Genomic DNA, 17996 nt, shown 5'->3' on the forward strand with positions numbered 1-17996 from the left:
TCTAGTGATAATGTAAAAGAACTAATAACTAAGACTATCTTTGTTCAATTACAAAGTCAAACAATGTTGTTGATTTTCCAACACGTTGAAGTATTATGTTACGCGGACCCTACATATATTGTTCGCAAACAATTTTCCACATAATAAATAATGTCCCCACAATAAAACCACATTCAAAAACACTGCAGTAAATGCGCTGCGACATAAAATTAAGTAATTAGGTAATTACAAGAAGAATTGTCGCAGTTGTTCTGCCGTATAATTTTCTTAAAACATTAGGGTGGATGGAACTAGATTGCTGGGTAGCCTATTTTAAGACCTAACGCTTGACCGTAATTTAGTATGCGCAGGATTTATTTTTTAATAAACGCGGCTTCGAACCCCATACCAATTATTGGCGCAATTTTCGTTCCCCCGGTAATGGTTTCAGTTATACATTTATGTGCTTCGTTTGTACATTTTTAGGTTATATTGCGTATTAACTATCGTGTGAGTCATTAAATATTTCTTATTTAATTAAAAAGTTGAGAATTTAATACAAAATAGTCTAATGACGTGATAAGTCGCAAATGTCCATAACTGGATCCACGACTTTCATTAATCGGAAAATTACACGCAATTAAAAATTGTATTCTAAAATAACAGATGAGTTTTTTGCACCGGCATCAACCAGGTTACATACATAATACATAGAGCCCGTATGCGCGCTAGAAATCTCAAATATTCTCACAGAAAAACGGGCGAACACGACCCAATTATCGGCTTACGTCATTATTCTGTAAAGATACCGCCGTTTGCGATTGTACGTACGTTGCCCTCAGTCTACAGTAAAAGCAAAGCTTCGCAGTTAAAATTAAAATGCGTATCGATAAGTCCCACGATACTATTTAGTATTGCTCGTAGAAAGCCTCGTAAATGTAATTTATAGGCAAAGACAAGATAACACCGTAAAATAAGCTACCTATGGGTTGACATTGTGAATTTAGGTTTACGTTCATTGGTGCTCCATAAGGCTGTATGTCTCATGACTCCTTTGCTTATATGAGAAATTAAAAAAGCAAAATTGGTTCGTTCGATTTTTAAAATATTCAAATATTAGCAAAAATTCTACACTAGGTGGAACAGTTTTTACCGTCCAAAAAAATCCACAGCAAAAGTACGTTAATGACCGAGCGCGGTATCGATCCGGCCAAACTGCATAGTCACCCTATTTGATGACGCCACGGGACGCTCACAAAATGGCCGAGTTATTGATATTACTCCCCGGGATGGATTTTAAGTTTTCACGATATACTGCAGGTTTACAGGTGAACTATTTGTTATTATGTTTTTACTTTCTTTGCTTAACGAAAAGAGTTAATGTTCATGTTAGTTTATAACACCCAAACCTGTTAATTATAATTATTAAACATATAAATAAAAAAAATAAGAATCTATGTTCCCTAAATTTGGTACAGACGCTTTGTAGAGCACTTTTTCGATATTGGGAGGCTAATAAGAAAAACCTAGATTCATTTTAAACAGCTCTGGCGGTTTGCTAAAGTAAGTATATTTAATTATAATCAATATAACCTACAGCGGCGATAGCCTAGTTGGGTGTGGAACGGACTGCCAAGACGAATGTCCGCAGGTTCAAATCCCAAGGCCACACTCCTCTGACTTTTCTAAAATCATGTGTGTATTCTTTGTGAATGTATCGTTTGCCTTAACGGTGAAAGAAAATATCGTGAGGAAACCTGCACATCTGAGAAGTTCTCTATAGGAATTTCGAAGGTGTGTGAAGTCTACCAATCCGCAATAGACCAGCGTGGTGGACTAAGGCCTAATCCCTCTCAGTAGTAGAGGAGGCCCGTGCTCAGCAGTGGGCAACTATATATAGTACAGGGCTGATATTATTATATTATTATAATATAACCTACAAAAAAATTTGATACGTTATAGAAGTCAAAATATAATCAAGACAATTAATTACAAATTGATAATAATAAAACAGTAGTTGAAATATAAGAGAGGTTTACAACAGCATTTCGGGTGATTTATAGCTGATAACTGATATCTTGGGTTTTTGGTTATCCATTTTATTTCATACACAATTTTCCAGTCGCTGTCCTTGTAGTACAAGGCAATTTTTTGTAAACAATTTAATTTAAATTTAGCAGCCTTCTTACTAAACGTTTAATATTCAATGTCATCCCTTGGATAATTTGGATATATATGCTTGAGAATATTTCTCAATATAAATGTATGAATCATAAATGTTTTTAAAGAATATTGTCACGTTTTTTTTTCATATTTTCATTTTTTATTTATATTAATATAACGTAAGTTTATTATGGCAAACAAAAAAAACAGATAATGTCGTAACAATATTTCATAAAATCTATTTCCTTATATTAATTTGAGAAATACTCCCGATAGGTTTGCGTATCATAAAAGGAATATAAACTTTACGAATTACATAATTAGGTACGTATCAGCTTTGCGGATTTAGTAAGATTTAGCGCGAAAATTAAATTTATTGTAGTAGGTACATATTGATATCACTGTCTTATGACGTCATTGTTCAGTCACTCTGATGGAAAAATAAGGTCTAAATTAAAATTCAAGCTTTAATTCACATAGTTATTGCTAGGTAATCTAGTTTTTAACAATAACAGCAGCTATATAAAAATAAATACCCATAATATCGAAATTACTTTTATTATATAGAGAAATCTTATTCTGTGGATTTAGATATTCGATAACGTATGCATTTCTGTGATAAATATGTTGACAATTCAATATCAATCGTTTAGCACAAAATAACACTTGATTATGGGAACTTGGGTCTTGTGAACACTAAAGAATAGGTATCAAGGTGTTGGGTATTTCCGAGAGTCCACCTGGATTGGTTAGCTTTATGCTAGACCTGCAAACGAGCGAAGAGATCTTCTGATGTTTTCTCTACAAGAGTTCAGTAGGGTATTGGTCTTCGGAAATAGGTTTTTTATTTGAGCATGGAAAAGACGACACTGCATCTTATCATGGGCAAAGTGAGGTCCACAGAGAATGTCAACTGACGAGATATGATTTCCTCGCCAGTCGTTACAATTATGCCGGCCTACATGCATGACCACTACTTAGTCTATATATATTATAACCAAAAGTTACTGTATACAATTCAGTACAAAACAAGTGACGTCACACGTCTTGTACTCTATTTGTATAAACAACTTGGGGAAAGTCCATATCATATTAAAAAACATAATTATCTACCGCATTACGTAATTTTACATTATTTTATTTAAATTAACATTAATGTTATCTAATATTCATGAATATACATGAAGCATTTTTTATGAGGTCGAAGTTCGGGTGAAGGCCACTGGAAAACGCGGGGAACCCATTCCAGGTATACAGTTCGGAACGATGTTGCTAATAGTAATGTTTAGTTAAATACTTATGTCAATTTTATTTGAAATTGATAATAAAGTAATCGACCTAACGATGCCTTACGGCTTGGAATAGAACACAGTTTTATCGACAGGCAAGTTTTAATAACAATAATTATATCTACATTTTAATAACGCCATTACAAATTAAACTGCATATATAGTTCCGCATTTTTCGTTCCACGTGTATTTGTGAACAAAACATATATAATTAAACTCATCGTACCACGAAATATGTTGATAACAATTCAATAATGCTAAAAGGTTTGAAGTTATACACACAAGTCCGAGCGTCGCTTGAATTTTAAACAGCGCAGTGAGAATGGTGTTTTGATGTATCTATTTTGAATAGTAATGTTGGATTATAGTGAGAGGTAAAAGTGTTTGTAGGTGTTTAATTTCTAAGGGACGGCAAAGGAAGTTATGATTATACAGCCACGATTGTAATTGCACGGTTAAAATAAATAATGTTTTTATTCTTAAAAACTATAGCAGATTATTTTGTAAAGAATGAAATGGCGATTAATAAAAATAACGATCACATAATAACTAAAAATATGTTGTTATTACATCTAAAAAAACTATTAACACGTTTTGTATACACAAAAATTTTAAACGCGTTCTACACAAAGCCCACAAGAGGGCCTGTCAGTTATTTTTTTAAACACACTAATCTGCTTAAAAGCAAAGGAACACATTTTAAAAGCTTAAAATTTAATTGATGGCCGCACCGTTGCTAGATATGTATCTTACGATGACTTAACTATTTTTAATGAATATTCAGCTGGACTTATGTAAGGGATTTTTATACTTTTTGATCTCCTAAAGCTTTAATTGTTGAGTGTGGAGAAAGATTTTTTCTTCTCGAGTGGAATAATGACGTTTGTTTTTATGGCTCGCTGTCGGAGTGCCTGTGGCGACTTTTTATTGCATACTTGTATAATCTGTGGTTTGAGAGAGACGTTTTTGAATTTCGAGTGTTGCGGATGTGTACTAGATTGTGATGGAATTTAGAACGAAAATGTGAGGGAGAAATATTTTCCAATAAAAGGTATATTAAAGGACAGATACTTTGTTAAAAAAATTACTTAATTATTTTTCGAGTATCAACACCAAACATGTATTATATAGTGGGTAGATTTAGTTTTATCCTTTTCTGAGTTTGGTAAAGGTGTCTAAGCAACGTTTTTGTGACTGCTCTAAATTTTGACAAAAACTCAAAGAAATAAGACGTTAATTGTCCATTTCAGGTAATAAATTTAATTAACCAATACCCATAATCTTAATTATGTTTTATAAATCGTTGAAAACAATTGGTCAATTACAAGTTTTGACCGATTACACTCTAGAAAGTATTTTGATCGTCCAAAATATTTTATATGGTTTAAACCCACGGCCATAACTGTCACATATCAAGTTAAACAGATATCATTTAACAAAACTTTATATTCGTCATTAAAATTCCCGGTAAATCATTGTTAGATTGAGACTTTGTTTTTACTATCATTTTGTCATGACGTTTATTACTTCCAAATTCCAGTACTTTATAAAGAATTCTATGCGACAGTTTACTTTCATTCCATATTTGATTGCTACTAAATGTTTGTGATCTTTTATATCCCTTATTTTATCTAGAATCTTCTTTTATTGTTATAGTTTTGTAACTACTACATTTTGGCTAGATTTTATTTTTGTTGTTCGTAAATAAGTTTAATCTAGACTGAACATAATTCCAATAAAATGTCCAATTTTACAAGTGTCCTATACCACTTGTTTCTATTTGAGTATTAACTTTTGACTTATCATCAAATACATCAAGCTTACCACTGTAATTGATTCTCAACAAACCTTCATGATTAGATTTTTCACTAACCGTTGTATCCTTACCTAACTAATAATAATTACATACATACATACATAACATCACGTATTTATCCCCGAAGGGGTATGCAGAGGCGCAACCAGGGCACCCACTTTTCGCCAAGTGTGTTCCGTCCCATGATGTGATAGGGGGCGAGCCTATCGCCATATCAGGCACAAATTCCAGACTCCGGGCTGATACTGAGCAGAAAAAAACCAAATATCACTTTGCCCGACCCGGGCTTCAAACCCAGGACCTCAGAGCGCTATTGTACCGGGCATGCAACACAACTACGCCACCGAGGCAGTCTCAGTCAGTCGAGTCAGTCAGACAGTAATAATAATTAATCTTCTTCTCTTCCAGTACGACGAAAGCCTCCACGGCGGGGGCTACATGGAGGGTGGCGCGATGTATCATGAGCATCGGCTGACGCACCCCCACCTTCCCCCCGTGCACTACCCCCCGCCCGCGGCGCCGGCGCACGCGCTGCCCGGCGAGCCGCTCGTCCACAAGCGCGACAAGGACGCCATATACGGGTGAGTCCGGCGGTAATGTATTGTATTGTTATTTACTGCCGTAGTAGTTGATTTCGGCAGATCTAGAATAAACTGGTAGATGAGAAGATTAGCAGATGTGAAAGATGTGACTTGAAGAGTGACCTTGGTAAAGTGTTGAAGAATTGGTAGAGAATACTTTACGGCCATACATAGTAGATGATCAAGAAGATATTCCAGTAGTGTTACCTACAGATATTAATAAGAACAGTATTGTAGCTGAAAGATCTTGATCAATAGTGCTAAGAGCTCCAGCAGAAGTAATAAATAGGATTTAAAATTATTGTTTTAGCAATGCACTCCTTAGACGGGTAAGTAGTGGTCGATGGGACAGTCACAGAAGAGTGGGGTCAACGTAATTCAAAAGTGCTTTTTGGAGGCCTAGTAGTTATTTGTAACATAACAAAGGAAATGCAAATCTTGGAACATAAACTTAATCAAAATATATGTTGTATCACGTCTTTTTAGACCAAAAATATATATATATAATTATCTTTTTAGACATTAGACAATCATAACAAATTCTGTAAACGTATACCTTGGCTGATACAAGTAAGCTTACAGACCAAAAAATTAAACATCCTTTTTAAAATAATTCAAAGTATAATCCGCTTCCACAAGACCAAGGAATTGAATCACACAAGGCCAATTAACAAGTCATAGACGATATGCAATGTTTACATAGACTTTGGCTTTATCTAACCGAATAATAACCACGCGTAATAATACTAAGTGAATTGTTTAATTATCCATACATTTATCTTTATGTTTTTATCATTGTAATCAGTTTGCGAGATTGCTGAGCGACTGTGCCTGCCCTCTGGTTTCTCGTGTTTATGTCGTGATGAATATTAATGGTGATTTAGAATTCATTTTGTTTTGAACCTTCGGATTTTGTTATATACTTTAGTTCATTGAATTGATAGATATAAATCGGAATTAGTGATTAAATAATCAGCTCTGTAGTCTAGTACTGAGAGGGATTAGGCCTTAGTCCACCAAATACAATTAGATTTAAACAAAAGTATTTTGTTATTAATAAAACAACTGTAATGCCAATTTGGATAAAGCTTGTCTGTCAATTGTAAAAGTATAGGAATAATTTTGATTGATTTTCGTAAGGGTGACGGGATATATTACGTCGATTAATTGTTTGTTAATATGTTATCGGTGTGGGTGTAGGCGCACTCGATTCTGCTGATACGAAATAGGATTTAGATTGCTGATTTGGATTTTTCGAGAATTTTTTAATGTTTAATGTGATATAATAAAGGTATTTTTCGTGTTTTATCGCATTTTCTCTCGATGCGAAGATTTCAGCCTTCATGGTCAAGAGGGTATTATATTTTTTATACTATATCTCCCTCTCCCGTATCTATGGAGGCTGCAATCATCGAAATATGAGAAATTTATAATATAAAGAACCGCGATAACATTCGAAAAACTGTAAATAAAAAATATTTTGATATTAATAAAAATTATGATTAATTTAACCACTTGAAAAAACTGATGATGTTTGTTTCACGCAATCCACGATGCGTTATCCACGAGTGTAACTTAAATGAATAAAATATACATTTGTATAAAATGAGTTAAATTATTTTACATTTAAGTTCCGTTATATTTAGTTGAGAGTAGTACTACTATAATATCTTTAACATCATTTAAAGCACCACTAAAATTCACATATAAAACCAGATCATTTTAATACCACAGATAAAACTTAGTTCTAAACTGGTATTAAAAACAAGTATGGACAATTAGCGAGATTTTTTCATAGCAAAGTTCACGATAACCCGCTCAGTGTCAGCTGATAGGCATCAAACGCGCGACCTCCGACACTTGGCCGCCGTTTACCACCATCTCAAGCTTATCAGATCAAAACTTGTCAACTTAAGCTCCTGTGGTGGGGTGTGGTGTAAGTGACAGCGGGTAACGTGAATAAAATAGGGTATGGACATAAAGCATCATTTAAAACGCAAAATAAATTTACTTTCTTTTTGAGTAGAATTGGTAGTAAAATGCGCTAATCCTGGCTGGTCTCCTTGCTATTCTTTTGAACGCACTGTTACTATCTATTAATGAAATGATTTATTTGAACCCGTAAATGTTATACATTATTTAGATTCCGTCAATATTAACTCTACCACCAGTTCGGAAAGCAGTTCTCACCAGAGAACGGGCATGAAACTCTAGTGTTCTTTTCAAAATCAGTTTATACGTAATATACCGTATCAGGAAAAGAAAAACTGTTTCGAGGATTATTTTCAGCTGTAATCGAATAATTTAATACTCAAATTTATATTTAATTGTAAGTTAATAGATTGGTTTGTTTATTGTTGCAAATAAAATAAAAGCGATACAAGATGGATGAACAACAGTTCCTGCGAATCATTTGTGTACACGAAGTAACCATGAACTCTGAGTTTGCAGACGTTTTTTTAAATTTCCTCGTATTTCAAAACATCTATCTTCTGGGAACGTAAATAAATAGAATGTAAAATGAGCGATTGAGTTATTATAATTCAATACATCTTTTTGTAATTAATTTGAACGTGGTATCTATTTTAGACTTCCTGTTGGCTTTATTTTTTGTATGTTCGGTCCGTTTCCCCTTATGGGAAATAACCTGTGGCACGCAACAGTGAAAAAGTGGTTTTGCAATGAAGTAGTGCTTTCTTTACGAAAAAAAGGGTGTACGATTCTTGCTTCAAGAAGTATAGTGTCAAAGTCATGTTTCGGGTTTAAGGGATGCCAGATCCAGTACGTTTCAAGAAAAAAACACTTATTTCCTGATGTTGTACTTTTAAGATCCACATCGAGTTTGTAGGCAATTTAAAAGAAACGTTGACTCCTAGAAAACTTTAGACCCACAAAAATCACAATGAACAAATTACGTTTCCCAATGATTTGATATGTAATTTATAAATACAAGTTTGCGTTACATCGTGAGGCCGGCCATCTTTAATCGCTTGTTTTCATACGCTCGTGGTTTTGCAAACTTATTACAATTAAACAACAATTTATATGTCTGTTATAGTGTTGTTTCGTCTCGGGAATGATTTTAGTGTTCCGTCTAGGATAATTGCATTGTAAAACCGACTTTTAAATTGATTTTAAAGCAACATTGTATGGTTGCCATTTTCGTGGTGGACTTTTTGTGTTCACAGTCATTTTATGGGATTTAATTAAATTCTTAAAGCTATTGTTTTATGGTGTACATTTGTAAATACTCATAAATATAGTAACTCAAACCAATGCTATGATTTTTGTAGTAAACGACCGGCCATTCCACTGTGAAGTAAAACGAAATCACAAGACGGAACCCTCACAAGGCTTTTTAACATTCCTTAAGGAGGCACGGTCCGTGCAAGGGAGGCTAAGTGCTTTACACACCACTGGCTAAATAAGTAATATATTGTTATTAAAAACAAAATGGCAGTACTAATGCATACGTGCGTACAAAAATTGCAGTTTTAAAATGCCGTTAAAACATAAATGTTAATTGTATGTGTTTACGAATAATTGCTATAATATATCGAGTATTTTGAAAAAGGTCAAACTCTTCTGGAATGATCTAAATTTTATTTATATTTTTAAATATGTATTTGCGATTTTAATTAGAGATTGTATCTTTGTTTTTTTATATCGAATATAATCTACATTGTTGGTAGAGTAGGCTATAGAATCCTGTTTAAGGGTTATGTATACGTCACAGTGCCTATCGAATAGGGCCTGAGGGAATCAATTTATGCAAATTATAATAATACTATAGTATTATACATATTCTAGTCGTAAATTTATACACATGGGGTATGCTGGAAAATAATAATTTCCTAATTATTGTAATAGAATTTGTAACAGTACTAAGTAGTGTCTATTTCTTGCGTGATAAAAAATAAAATTCGGTTTTAATAGTGCATTCGGGTTTTGGATTCATTTTATTTGGTAATAATTGTAATAATTTGCTAAACTAGAAGATTAATTTATTTAACTGCTAGAAGATTAATTTTACATAAAATGTATTAACAAAACGCAAGTTATTGTTAAAATCAACCGTGCGATGCATTTTAGTATACATTTACACTATCTAGATATCTCAACATGATCGTAACAATGTTTTGGCAAAGTAAAAGTTTGACAAACTCATCGCATAAAATAGTCTACGTCACAAGATGTAGCGTGTTTAACATTTCCCGCTGTCACTAGCGCCATACACCCGAGCTAGTCCTAGCGATGATATCGGCGTCACGTGTGCGCAATCGCATCTAATCACATATCTGTAGAGGTCGCCACGCACGCCGCCTCTCAATTACCTGTACCATAAACCATTGGTTTTATAATTGTCTATTTCTTAAACGACGTTTGATGTTTGAAAGTTGGTTTATGTCTGGTGTTATGTTGATTTTATGTTTATTTGTTAGCACACTTAAATCATGTTTTTTGCACAATTGTAAGAGTCAATTACCCTACAAAAATAGTCACTTAGCCCATTCAAATATGTATAAACAAAACTGGAAGAGTTTAGAGAACCCCATTAATATTTACCCCGTAAGAGAAATCTACAAACATTTGTCAAAGTACACCATTACAAGAGGTGGTAACGCATCGCTATGTTTGCAGACACCCGCTGTTCCCCCTGCTGGCTCTCATTTTCGAGAAGTGTGAGCTGGCGACCTGCACGCCCAGGGACCCTGGAGTGGCGGGCGGGGATGTCTGCTCCTCGGAGTCTTTTAACGAGGACATTGCTGTCTTCAGTAAACAGGTATGTTACCATATAGTTATAGGTTAAAGGATATTGTTATTAAAATATATTTAGATGCAATTTATTAATAAAAGTGACAAATAATGAACTTTGATATGGCAATTATAAAAAGAACATTTTAAAAGAAAACTGCAAATAAACCTACTTGCGAAATAACTAATAAAATATATTATAGTTATGTTATTAATGTGATACTCCATTTCACATTTAACTTTAAGGATTTCGTAAGATTTTCGTAAGGCTTCACAGCTTTCAAATAACTTTATTTGACAGTTATATCAAACAGCTAATGTATATAGAACTCATTATTACCATTTATTTTGGAGCATAGATAATAGTGTAACTTTTAGTGCCAGACTTCAAGACACTGTGAGCTCATTCTGCGTAGATCGAACTATCATCAGCTAAAATTAAAAAAAAAAGCTGTATAATTGTAAAACGTAGGTAGATATTGTAACTTTAACTTTACGGATGGACAACACCTCAGTCCCCCCCGTGACCTTGAAGGCTGCAAAGTCTTCGAAACGTCGGGAGAAAACTAAAATATAAAAAAACCGAGATAGAATCCGAAAATTAGTTTAATTTCAAAGTGTAACTTTTGTCGGTCGATTTGTGACGAGTAGTTTACTCAGAAGTTTTGAAAGATGTCCCAAAGTACTCCATATGTAAATACCCCATTGTAAACGTGGACATATGAATGGTAATTCTTGATTATGGTCAGTATAGACAGTAAATAAAAGGCAGTAAATCCACACTTCCCGTTCATTAGCGACGATGCGCACCTGCCATGCCCATTGGTGGTAATTGACAGTTGTTCGCGTTTTGGATTCTACGATTCTAACAAAACTTATTTTATTCTGAGGCATGATTATGCTGATATTGGGTTTGAAGTTTAATAGTTAGGTGTTGACATTTCGTTTCATTATTATACGTTTATGAAAGGAACATTTAATTGAAAAGTCGACAGTTTAATCACTGGCACAGAGATCTTAGCATCAAAAATATAGTTACAAAGACGCCTTATGAGGAAACAGGTGTACTAGTTCACAATTCAATGATTCTTCAGTAATAGGTGAAGGTTACGGTGGCAGAGAGCTGTTGGCACGTGGCATGTCTATTCGTAAGGCTGTGACCTGGAAAATGGTTTGTTTACGCCGCTCGCCGCTAAAGAGGTCAATTTGGTAAACAATTTGAACAACATTAGCCAGCGTTTACATGTGGAAATGGATTTAGTTTTTATTGGCAGAGTTGAATTGTTTTTGAATGCCGTTAGTTTTAAATAACTGGTACTTAGGCACATTTAAATAGAATAATTGTACCTATGTTGAATTTGCGGAACCCTAAGGCGCGTGATATCCCGATATTTATGTCACGCAATATGACTGATCGTAAATCAGTATCGGCAATTTCTTCGATGTAATATTTTAATAACTATAAAAAGCATAATTAGTGACGCGCACCTGATTGGTTACCGGACATTACCGATTGTTTACGGTGCACTACTGAATCGATTGCCCGATTCGATTGTATTATTAATTTTCATAATCGTTGTTCCAATCGATTTGTTTTTTAATTTGCTCGCTACGACAAGTGTGGAAATCGTGAACGAGCGATGTAAATGTGATTGTTTTTTTAATATCTTAATTAGTGTTTCGGGTTAACCGCATTGTTTTGTTATGCACCGTAACATTTATATTGCCGGCTATTTATTTTTAAATAGCCAGAATGGGCTGAATGTTTCAAGTTCCTCAGCTTAATTTAAGAAAAAGTATCTTGCCACAAAATAACGGTCAAATATCGAGACTTTAAAACAAAAACTGTATCTCTTAGCACACGTGTGATTTAGTGGCCGATCGGGAAGACGACGCAAAAAACGATTCCTTAAGAAACAAATATCCGATCAAGTGTCCCAAAGCAATTCTCGGAAGGTCAGGGGCTTTCCAAAAAACTTTTTGTTCACGTTTGCCATAGAAAGTGGCGTTAAATGTCTGCCTGTAAATGATATTTCATTACGCGGCGTCCCGTAATGACATGACGAGTCAAATCGACATAGTAACACGTATTATTCGAACAAAAAGTAGCTCACAAATGGAGTCATTTTGTAACAATTCGGCTCCGTAAAACAGGTAATCTCAACACAAACCGACAATCAAGCAGCGTGTAATTTATTTTACAAATTTATAATACCGCAATTTGTGGGTATTTCGCTCTCTTTTTATATATTTTTTTCAACAATAGGCACAATAGGCGTTGACATGTTGTGGTGATGTGTAATTTGGAAAAATTACGATGTTCTTAGCGCTGCGGCCGCGACGGTGGCGCAGTTGTGCGCACTGCGCCGGTGCACGGCCGGCGGAAGTGACTTTGTAATGCCGCTCGAATTTCACTTTTTAACAACAATGTTATTGAATCGTTATCAGTCAAAGACACTGTTGTACTAATTAAATCGATCCGGTATTTATAGTTGCAATGTTGCGCTGCGCGACCCCGGCCCGGCCCACAGATAACTCCCGATAACACTGTCAGTGTCATGGAACTGACCAGTGCTATTTACGCGCCGCGTGCGGCGTGGCTGTGGCGGTGGCGTGGCGCTGCGTGACGTCACGCCGTCACCCTGCACCGAGAGCCACGGAGCGTAAATTATGAAATCAGAATCGCTCGACATGTAACTGATAGCGTTATAAAAATTATCGTTTGCGATTAGTGGCAGTTGTAAAATGTCACATTTATCATGTGTTTGGACGTGTGTCTCGTATGAAAGCTTATCGTTCGCTTTAATTACTCCAATAAAACGTTTATCGGGCGCGGTGGTGCGGCGGCGGCGGCCGCGGTGGCGGCGGTGGCGGCGGCGGTGGCTCGTGAAATCGCGACTAGAAGCAGATAAAAAACCGCCGAACGTCCCACTCGCGTTTAATGAGCGACGCCCATAATTCATCGCACCACCAAATAAATCATAAACCGTAAAGTGTTTATTTTCAAAGTACTTATAATGTTATAAATTTATTTAAGTGGCATGCGGTCCGATTGTGCGGGCGAATGATTGATATAGTGGCTCTTCGCGGCGAGTGATCGGCTTAGTTGTGATACTGTCACCGCGTGCGTGGCGTGGCGCGGCGCGGCGTGGCGCGGCCGTGGCGTAGTGCTGCGCCACGCTGTCGACACTCGAGTGACCGCTCTACGTTCGAGTGCGTTGACACACGATGAATTAGTTCGCTCTTTTTGTCGTCATTAATCGAGTTCGGCCTCTGTCGATTTTTTTTTCGAATGTTTAAACGGTAACGATGTTTCAATTCCGAGCCGAGGGGCACATGGCGATAGTTATTTTTAGATGCTAAGTCATGTTAGGCGTCCATTGTTGGCAAAAAAAGTAATTGACACTCCCAATTAATAACCAGTGAAACGGCTTCGGCCCTCCAAGATGCCCACACGTACGGAAGACATGTAAACTTGTGCCGTAAAAAGCAACTGCCGACATCTAACTTAATGGCGGTAAAAATTGCGAAGATTTTCATTGAAAGAAATGTTAATTATGTTAAAATAATTAAAACACAATTGCTGGTATTTTAATTGACAATCGTCGAGGGCGTTGTTATGTGGCGGGAATTAAGACTCAGTTTTTTTGCCGGCTCCGCTCGCTACTAATTTGCAATAACAGCGAGTGATCTAGTCAATCGATAAGTTATGAAGTTATGAGTTTTTTGCGCCGCAACGGGCTTCGGTAGTTATTGTAGTATTCATGCTTTGAAATTTCATATCATTGCCCAGTGAATAATCGATATTACATTTAGGCTATCGAATAACTTTGCTTTGTTGTGACAGAAGTGTTAGGAATTCGCAAAACAACCGATCAAGAAGTTTTATTGCGTTTAGCCCTCTACTTGCTATAGTGTATGTTTACAATAACGTTTTTTGTTTCGTCCGTAGCTCTGTTGCTAAACCCGATGCGCTTTTATGGACATTTCCACTTCATAACCATGTTATAAAACAATTCAGATCTCAACGAACTGTATCTACTGGCTAGAAATAAACTATTTTCATCACTTTCAGTTAATCATTACCAAGATATTTCCATTAAGAGCGTATAACTGAATAGCAATGAATCAAAAGTCAGTTAATGCCAGATTAACTCGTGATAAATAACTTTAATATCAACATTATATCCACAGTCGTTGGGCAGTAATTATACTGTGCGAGTAGCGCCGCGAAAAAACATAGTTACGGATGCGCACGCGTCGCACCGCTCCGCACAGATATTATGATCTAGTTCGCAGATTGATATCGCCGCTCATCAGTAATCAGCGTTATTGTTTCTCAGATGAAAGTTGTTTCATACACGGCCATTACACCCGCAGACGCGTTACTGCATGTATTCGCCGCAGTATTAGTGTTGTAAATCATTCCTCCAGAATGGCTACACTCTGCAACCGCTCGTTCCGCGTCGATCTATCAGAATGACACGGCGTATTTGTTTACATCTGTCTGCGTCTCGTTCAACTATAATTGCCAATTGTGTGTGGATTTGGACGCGCAATTTAACCTCTTTGTCGTCGTGATCCAATTCAGAGTTTCGCGCCGAAATAAAATAAATAATGGCGGATCGATCGGTGGCGGGAGCGGTCGGCACTCGGCGTTCGCGCAGCTGCGCCCGCGCGGCTCCGCAGTCGCAGCATTCATTAGCCGGGCGCGCCAGAGTGGAACCGAGATACGATACGTTTTTTGTCTCTCGCTCGCACGCAGCATTTGCATTTTTTTTTGACAACGCATCGGCGATTTCGTTTTATCGTCCCCATCGAGTGGTTTTTGCCGTTTGGAATTCCTTACGCATCTTGTTTCGGGTTCGTTTGTCGATAAAAATTGGTAAGATACTCTCGGTTTCTGTGACGTGGGAAAATGTCTTGCGCGGAGTTATCGCTGTTGTAAGCCGACCGAGCGGCCGCCAATCGCAGATATGCCAAAGGTTGTTTCTGGGAAACGGTGATTTATTAGAAACTCGCACCGAGAGCGGTCATGCGCACAAGTGTTAAAGGATATCACCCATTTAGCACGCATTACTCGCTGAGCAGCGATACATAGTCGCGCAGTATCGACGAGGTCATGTTCTTTAATCACGGAAAGAGACAATTGTTTTGTTACGTGTAGGCTAAATTAGATTGTGTAACGCATCGCGGCGGACGCACACGGCGCAGCTCATTATGAGGATCGATTCTAAATTGGAAATATCGATATCGGCAATAAAGCGATACGTAGAGTCGCCTGCGCAAGGTTACGTCACGCGGAATCCGATTTTCTCTTTTTATTGCGGTGCCATCGTCGTGAAAGTGGTCGTTAATAATAAAAATATTTTTCTTTAAAACCATTATAATAATTATGAATTCAATTGGACGTGTTTTTCACCGCGTTCGTAATCATCGAGGTTAATGAAATCTTGTCATGAGAACTAACGTTTATCAATATAATTGGATTGTTAACTGTCACTGAGCGCAGCGCTGATCGATCGGGTACGTTTCACATCTGTTTGCAGGAAATTGTAATTTATTAAAACGTTATAATTTTCCTCTTCGTAAATAAAGACTGTGTGTTTTTTGCGTCCGACAAAAAGGTACAACACTGCACGATACAGACCACCTAGGTATGTGATAATTTACGACGTACAATACATACTTACCTTTGCCGTAACGTTATGTAAGTGAAAAAGATCGATAATTACATGATCCGTGCTCACGCGCCGTACAATTGTACCCCTCGCGGGGTCACAGACAGATATAAAAGTGTGTTATTAAGAGAATTTGCTCTAACCTTTGGTTAGTGATTGAGGCCCGGTTGCACCATGCGATAGCGTGCGGTACTCAATTAGTGGCTGACACGCGGGCCGGCCGACGCGCGTCCAGTTTTTGTCCGTTTAAAGCGGCATTAATATGCCAATGAACTAAACATTACGCTCTTTCATCACTCACCCGTGACGTCATTGCACCTAGGACAAATATCCATTTGTATCCAACGAAGCCACGCTAAGTAATAAGTCGCCAAGTAATGTATATTATTTTTAGAATGAGTATAACGAACTCCATTCATTGTACTTCACAAAATGTCAAACTGTGTTGCGTGTAAAACACTTTCATGTGGCGTTATTCGTTTAAAAACTCCGTATAAGTATTGTTATTTGGCCGGATATTAGCTATTGAATACATAAACCGCTCGGACAAAGTCATTGCGTTCGACAATTTTTGAAAATGGAAAGCGAAGGGCCGCGTTCGACATTTAAATTCATCCGAGGGTTCGAAATTTGAATACGCCAATGGCATAACGCTCTTTGCTGATTGGTCAAAATGGCCTTGCCCGTATAAAGGGTGATATGATTTCGGCCAGATTGTTTTCTGATTCCTTGCTCTAACGTGTCGCGGGCGGACAATTAGCGCGCCATTTTTGGATGGTTGGCGCGACGAACGACAAAAAGTCGCAGCGGCGAGAAGCACCGGCATCGTGCTTTTTGCCATCGCGGCAGAAAATTTGCGATAAAAATGGACGCCAAATGAGTATTAATTCTCACCGGTTAATAATGACATAAATATACTAGGTGCGCGCTTTGTTGACACAGGGTGTTTGATTTTATTAGTCGCCATAAAAATAAACTTTTAGATTTATTTTCTTTTGCTAATTATTCAATTAAGTGGTAAGATTTATCGCCTATCGTTCGTTGTGAAGTGACACGATAATTTACAAACCATTTTCATAATTTATTTCTTTATTTTTCTGTTCGTCAAGTTACTTCATTACCTTTACTACCTCGTACAAGAATTTTTCAATTTTCCTTATCTAATAAACAAACAAGTCCACTGCATTAAAACATCAATCTGTATAGTTAGCGATGCGCAATTATCCTTGTGGGACGCATTCCATCCAACACGTCTGAGACGCGCCGATTCCACTCCATTCCGATTTTAAAGTTGATGCAGACTTAACGACTAACTCCAATATAGACACTGTCGTTCTTCAAAACAGAGTATAAGAACGGAGCTATGTGGCATACTGTACGTTTTGTATACATTGTAATTTTTTGTTTTGAAATTTGAATTTCGAAGCGTTTTGAGTCGTTAAAAAGTGTATGAAGTATACAGTATGTTACTTTAGACCGTTTTTAATAGCCTACTTTAAACCGATAAGTATGTGTCGTTTGAGATTATAAATGCTTAATTGTTGAAAGTTTCAATTGTTTAATCGCTTATATTTTGAGTATTTATTGTTCCTCTTGTGAAAGTAGAGTGTGTGAAATATCACTTAAGAAGTGAAGTGTAAAAATAAGGAAATGACGAAGTACTAAGGGAGTGCATTAAACGTTAGGCATTTTCTTGTCATACTTAACGCATAATTCGCTTAGAAATAATTAA

At 36.6% G+C, this 17996-nt stretch overlaps 1 protein-coding gene across 1 annotated transcript in view; it reads left to right on the forward strand.

Annotated features, from left to right (window-relative positions):
- Positions 1-17996, forward strand: part of LOC115450162 (homeobox protein homothorax) — a 302038-nt gene that overhangs the window by 24491 nt on the left and 259551 nt on the right. Inside the window, 2 exon segments of the mRNA XM_030178157.2 lie at positions 5656-5828; positions 10470-10611. Coding sequence (XP_030034017.2) covers positions 5656-5828; positions 10470-10611 — 315 coding nt within the window.

Source organism: Manduca sexta, chromosome 13 (assembly GCF_014839805.1).
Source record: "Manduca sexta isolate Smith_Timp_Sample1 chromosome 13, JHU_Msex_v1.0, whole genome shotgun sequence".
Taxonomy (NCBI): Eukaryota; Metazoa; Arthropoda; class Insecta; order Lepidoptera; family Sphingidae; genus Manduca; species Manduca sexta.